Raw genomic sequence first — 6,219 nt, 5'->3', positions numbered from 1 at the left:
GTCCTATTCTGTGCTAATCCATTAGCTTAGCCGCTCATTACCGCACCCACCCGCGGCTCCTTTCTCTCTGGTTATGTAAGCGGCTGCCTCAGGCCAACAGCAAAAGTTAATTGGATTTGCATTCCATCTCGAAACAAAAACTCGACCTTCGATAACTGATTGCATGGCTGTCTCTTCGAGTTGGCTTTGTTAAAGAGGCGCAGATATTCATCATGCCGTCGACACATAAGAAGGATAAGCCGTGGGACACGGATGACATTGACAAATGGAAGGTAAGTTTCTTTTGTGCAGGTTCAAAACTGCTTATCGGTACGTCTCTGACAGAATTCTAGATTCCAGAGTTCAAGCCCGAAGACAATAAAGGCGGCACATTTGCTGAAGAATCCTCGTTCGCAACGTTGTTTCCAAAGTACAGAGAAGTCTATCTCAAGGAAGCATGGCCGATGATCACTCGAGCTCTTGACAAACATGGGATAGCTTGCACGCTTGATCTCGTGGAGGGTTGCATGACAGTGAAAACAACTCGGAAGACGTACGATCCTGCGGCAATTCTAAAAGCACGAGATTTGATTAAACTACTCGCGCGAAGTGTTCCAGCGCAACAGGTGCGACGATTCGTGACACAGCCGGACGAAGAGTTATGATGCTGATTCCCATTTCGCTATAGGCACTCAAGATTCTCGAAGATGGCATGGCTTGCGATATCATCAAGATTCGAAACCTAGTGCGGAACAAAGAGCGATTCGTCAAGCGAAGACAGCGCATTCTCGGACCACAAGGGTCCACCCTGAAGGCTCTTGAACTGTTGACGGGAACTTACATCCTCGTACAGGGGAATACTGTCGCGGTAATGGGTTCCTACAAGGGCTTGAAAGAAGTGCGACGCGTCGTAGAGGACTGCATGCACAACATTCATCCGATCTATCACGTCAAGGAGTTAATGATCAAGCGTGAACTGGCCAAGGACCCCAACTTGGCTCATGAAAGCTGGGATCGATTCCTACCACAGTTCAAGAAGCGCACCCTTTCGAAGCGCCGAGTACCGAAGAAGGTCAACGACAAATCGAAGAAGGTCTACACGCCATTCCCTCCACCTCCAGAGCCGAGCAAAATCGACAAGGAACTCGAATCTGGCGAATACTTCTTGTCCAAGCAAGCCAAGGAGCGCGCACGTTTGGAGGAGAAGAGACAAAAGCAACAGGAGAAACGGGAAGAGAAGCTCAAGGAGCGCGAAAAGGATTTCATTCCACCAGAAGAGCCTACGGCCGAGGAAAAGAAGAAAAAGGATAAGAAGAAGCGCAAGCGAGACGAGGAAGATGCTGAACAGTCAGAAAAGAAGAAAAAGAAGGAGGAGAAGAAGAAGGAGAAGGAAAAGAAGAAGAGCAAGAAAAAGAGTGACACAGACGACGAGTCCTCTTCTTAGATCAAGTATTGGGAACGAACTTCTTCGTTTTGTTATCTGGTCCTTGGGCACCATTTAGCATTGCATGGTTCGGGAGTTGTGTGTAATGTCGTTCGGGGCAAGATACATTTGATGTATATGTACGGGTATTCTGTTTACAACACGTCTATAGTCATCAGGCTTGTCTGGTCAACACTGAGATTACCTATATTCAATCCCAGCTAGACTACGGTACATGCATCTAGTGCTCCGACACAAACACGCCTGCCATGCCCATGCCCTACGCGTATTCCTTAGCGTTGCACCTCGAACAGAGAGAGAGCTCATCTGAGGTATACGTACCGTACCAACGCACATCGATGTCACAGCGATACGCTTATTTTGTCTCCGCAGCTCTGAGAGAGCGGTGACGACCTGTCGTGCACCGGTGCAGCCAAGAGGATGACCAAATGCACTTTCCCATGTCAGTGATGGAGGTTTCAAGGTTTCTTGGAAGGGACACTCACATGGCACCTCCACGGGGGTTTACTTTCTCAGGCGGCAGGCCCAGCGTCTCGACGCAGTAGACGCCCTGAGCGACCATGTCAGTGGCAAAATTCCACATGGAAGTCGAGAAGGACCGTTACCATCGAGGCAAACGCCTCATTGATCTCAAAAATATCAACATCCTCCTTTGTCAATCCAGTCTTGGCCAGAATCTTTGGAATTGCATAAGTTGGACCAATGCCCATGATCCTCGGCTCAAGACCGACAACAGTAGCGCCTACGAACTTGCCCAGAATCGGCTGTCCGAGCTCCTGAGCACGAGACCGTTTCATAAGAACTAGCGCCGCCGCACCATCGGTAATCTGGGAGGCATTTCCACCCGTCGTGCGACTTGGGGGCCACTGTGGGAATGCAGAACGAATCTTAGAAAGGGTTTCTTCCGTGGTTCCGTAGCGGATGCCATCATCGCGGTCGACGACGATCCGCTTCTTCTCCTTAGTCTTGGGGTCGATGACCACTGTTTCCACGGGGACAATTTCATCCTTGAACCATCCTTCCTTTTGTGCCCGTTCTGCCTTCTGGAAACTCGAGGCCGCAAATTTATCATGTGCAGCGCGCGAAATGTTGAATTGGGCCGCAACATTTTCAGAAGTTTGACCCATGGGCTGCAGGTTCTGCGAAGCGAGGGGGTGGTTCAGAATCTTCTCAGAGAACTCGGGAGCACCATTATCGGCGTTGGTGCTCATGCTTTCAGCGCCCACCGCAATACCAATATCAATGGATCCAGCACGAATCTGGTTGGCGATTTGCTGAATGGCTAGCAGGCCGGAAGAGCAAAATCGATTGACAACGGAAGCCGCTGTTGTTTCCGGGTACCCGGCGGCCAGGACTGCGGATCGAATCATATATGTGGCAGAGGGATGCAGAACGTTGCCGAGGCAGACATCTTCGACGAGTTTAGGGTCCAGCTTTGATTTCTCCCGAACGGTCTGTAGTTCGTGTCAGTGATGATTGATCCTCAATCATTCATTGGTATCCTGTACTGTGAGAAGCGAGATAAGCAGGTCGTCCAGCTTTGTATCTTTCAGGCCGCCCTTCCATGCCTTCGTCAGAGGCGTTCGCACCGCGAGAGTAATGACCTATGAGGAAGCTCGTCAGAATGCCAGATCTCAGTGCGCAGTTCTTGACTTCTACTCACCACATCGTCGGGATTTTTCTCTAGCAATTTCTTCTTCGCAGGCGAATCGCCACCGGGGGCGACTTGACTTGCAATCGCTGCCAGGCGCTGTTGAGCATTCGACATTGCTGAAGTAGTCTGGGATTTGGGTGTTTGAAAATTGCAACTGCACCTAGCTGTACAATCCGGCAACCCAAAGACTTAGTTACTTAGCCAGAAGCGATCCAGTTCAAAATCAGTAATACATTTACTACCGACTCCAAGAAACAGGGCACATTTCTATCCAGATGGGGAGCTCCATATATTATGACCATCTCCGTAAGGTGGCCAGGCAGTATCATACAAGTAATGCTCGGGCCTCGGTTCAATGCACAATGCCGCTGCCCGCTGTGTTTCGGAGATAAACGATACGGTAATGGAGTCGTCACAGGTCCCGTCCGAGACGGCCCCACTTGATAGTTCCGCGTTTCCCCAAACGGTCAAGCTCGATGTGGAGAGAACGGGGAAACCCGCCCAGGGCAAAGATCTTGTAGGCTGCTTGAAAAAAACGAGAATGAAAGCCGGTTATTCAGATATCAGGCACGATGATCGATCCATTCAATGGATCTTAGGGTTCTGAATTGATAGTCGCAGCTCGGCATACAAGCTGAATCTTCGTTCCGAGCGTCTCATTGAAACGGGTGGTTCTTTCCGAGTGATCAGACGCATCACAAGGAGTATAGAGTATGTCCCACCAGCAATTGCTTGCAGATTTCAAGTGTCGCTGCACCTTTTATACAGGGTTTCTGACATTTTGATCCCTTTGTCGATTAGGAACAAGTTCTTCTTGTAGTCGGTCGTGGCCATGACACTGCTGTCTCAAGTCGCCGCCAGCTTGGCCGGCGCGTCTCCCAAGGCATTGGGCTCTGCTGCAGCTCTCACTGCTGCAACAATTGCTTATTTGGATGCGAAATTTGGAATCTCAACCGACATATCGAGCTTGAGAGATGACAAATTGTTTGTTCGGATCCTCCAGCAACGGTATGCTGAGCTCGGCGAATATTGCACTCTCTACAAAATGCTGGAGAGAGCAGTCGACGTAAAGGGCTGGGGTGATCGAGATGCTCTGTGGTTCGAGAACAAGACGTGGAGCTACCGGCAGCTGAAGGAGTGTATGTTGCGGGCTTTACTCCGTCAGCGGTACAATATGAGAATGCTAATGCATCCGTGCAGTAGCGGATCGATTCGCCGCGCACATCCATGACCGGGGAATCCGCACAGGAGACTTCGTTGCCGTCTTCACGACGAACTCTCCAGAGATGGTTGTCACTGTTTATGCGCTTTCGAAGCTCGGAGTAGTTGCAGCTCTGATCAACACAAATCTTCGAGGTATGTATCTGGTATTGCATCCACTATGTGGGCTCAATTGCTGATGAGATCCATAGATGAGACATTCAAGCATTGTCTGAATGTGTCGACAGCAAAATGGATCATCACGACCCCTGATCTGGTGAAGTTTGCCGCATGCGATCTTCCAAAGACGGTCGTGAACATCTCCTCGTTCGATAAAACTCCAATTGAAGCACCAAGCGTTGAATATGTCGACGAGAATACCTTGCGGAGCATCCCTGCATCATCTGTAGCAGCCATCTCGCCTGCAAAACGGAAGCCCACCGACCTTGCCGTCCTGATTTATACCTCTGGCACTACCGGCAACCCGAAAGCATGCGGCGTCCGTAATAGCCTGATCATGACTACGTCCAACCCTCTCCCGCCCGATGTTCGGAACCCCAAGAAATACTTCCCACTTCGAATCTACTCTGCTCTGCCCCTTTTCCATGGAACAGCGTTCTTTGCCGGCTTATCTTATTCCGTCGGCAACGGAGCAACCCTCTGCCTTCGTCGCAAATTCTCCGCCTCTCAGTTCTGGAAGGATGTTCATGACTGCAAGGCCACGAGGGTTCTTTACATTGGTGAACTTTGTCGCTACCTCTTGGCCACACCACCTAGCCCGTATGATACGGATCACAAATGCATCGTGGCTTATGGAAATGGCCTGCGTGGCGATGTCTGGGAGCGCTTTTGCGAACGGTTCAATGTTCCAGAAATCCGTGAGATTTACCGCTCCACGGAAGGAGTAGCTCGCTTCGATAATCCTTTTGGTGGATCATTCGGTGCCGGTTGTGTCGGTTTCAATGGACCCGTGCGTCGATACTTCGAGGACGACACATTCATTGTCAAATACGATCCAGAAACTGAGGCACCGTACCGTGATCCCAAGACCGGTTTCTGTGTCCTTGCCAAGACGGGCGAAGAAGGTGAAGCAATCGGACGGGTGCGCAACCGCGCCCTCCTAACGGAGTATCTGAATAACTCCGAAGCGACAGAAAAGAAGCTCCTGCGTGATGTGTTCGAGAAGGGAGACCTGTTCCAGAGAACGGGTGACCTCTTGGTCCGCGACAAGGACGGCTGGGTTCGATTCCGGGACCGCGTTGGTGAGACGTTCCGATGGAAGGGTGAAAACGTCTCCGCTGGGGAGGTCCAATCTCACATCTGCAAGATTCCAAACGTCCAAGACGCTATTGTATATGGTGTACGGCTGGCCAAGTATGTCTTGCCCTCAGTTCCCTACTGCTGGACTGCACAACAGCTGACAAACAACCCTTTACCAGCTATGACGGTCAAGCCGGCGCTGCAGGAATCGTTCTCGAAACGCGCACGCCACAGACCGAAAAGGAATTCATGGCTAATCTGTACTCCGAGCTGAAAAGGAAAGGTATTCCTTCGTATGCTCTTCCTCGGCTCGTCAGGATCATCGATAAGTACGTCACCCTCATCCCCTAGAGACGGGAGTTTCTATATACTCCATACTCTGACTAACAGATCACCTGCAGAATCGCAACCGGCGTGACCTTTAAGCAGGCCAAGGGCACGCTGATCAAGCGCAGCTGGGATCCTGAAGCCAAGCCCGACAGCAACGAGGAAGGGAAGACTGATTCGTTGTATTGGCTGAACCTGAACCCACCGAAGAGGAATGCGACCAACCGCAAGCAGAATCAGCCGCGGTATGAGCCTTTGGACAAAGAGAGTTGGTTGCAGATTGAAACCGGGAGGGCCAAGCTCTGATTTGAAATACCTCCGGGCATACCTCGCTCCGCGGAATGTAGATCTACGT

General features: G+C 50.8%; 3 protein-coding genes across 3 annotated transcripts; 2 read left to right on the top strand and 1 right to left on the bottom strand.

Moving 5' to 3' along the window:
- Positions 1-212: 212 nt before the first annotated feature.
- On the top strand, positions 213-1,423 carry VTN49DRAFT_4130 (uncharacterized protein; the record flags this gene model as incomplete). The annotated part of the gene is made up of 3 exons (XM_069412043.1): positions 213-272; positions 333-605; positions 668-1,423. 3 exons carry the CDS (start codon positions 213-215, stop codon positions 1,421-1,423), a joined length of 1,089 nt encoding a protein of 362 aa, XP_069267325.1.
- A 220-nt stretch (positions 1,424-1,643) lies between these two features.
- VTN49DRAFT_4129 (uncharacterized protein) lies at positions 1,644-3,191 on the bottom strand (the record flags this gene model as incomplete). Its single annotated transcript, XM_069412041.1, has 6 exons — positions 1,644-1,682; positions 1,745-1,856; positions 1,909-1,973; positions 2,029-2,877; positions 2,932-3,027; positions 3,087-3,191. 6 exons carry the CDS (start codon positions 3,189-3,191, stop codon positions 1,644-1,646), a joined length of 1,266 nt encoding a protein of 421 aa, XP_069267324.1.
- A 718-nt stretch (positions 3,192-3,909) lies between these two features.
- VTN49DRAFT_4128 (uncharacterized protein) lies at positions 3,910-6,170 on the top strand (the record flags this gene model as incomplete). The annotated part of the gene is made up of 5 exons (XM_069412040.1): positions 3,910-4,216; positions 4,278-4,433; positions 4,490-5,651; positions 5,717-5,866; positions 5,939-6,170. 5 exons carry the CDS (start codon positions 3,910-3,912, stop codon positions 6,168-6,170), a joined length of 2,007 nt encoding a protein of 668 aa, XP_069267323.1.
- Between the last annotated feature and the right edge of the window lie 49 nt (positions 6,171-6,219).

The sequence above is a fragment of the Thermomyces lanuginosus genome (assembly GCF_041956635.1).
Source record: "Thermomyces lanuginosus strain ATCC 200065 unplaced genomic scaffold VTN49scaffold_31, whole genome shotgun sequence".
Lineage (NCBI taxonomy): Eukaryota > Fungi > Ascomycota > Eurotiomycetes > Eurotiales > Trichocomaceae > Thermomyces > Thermomyces lanuginosus.
Note: the sequence above shows the minus strand (reverse complement) of the source record. Positions and strands in the feature narration are given on the sequence as shown.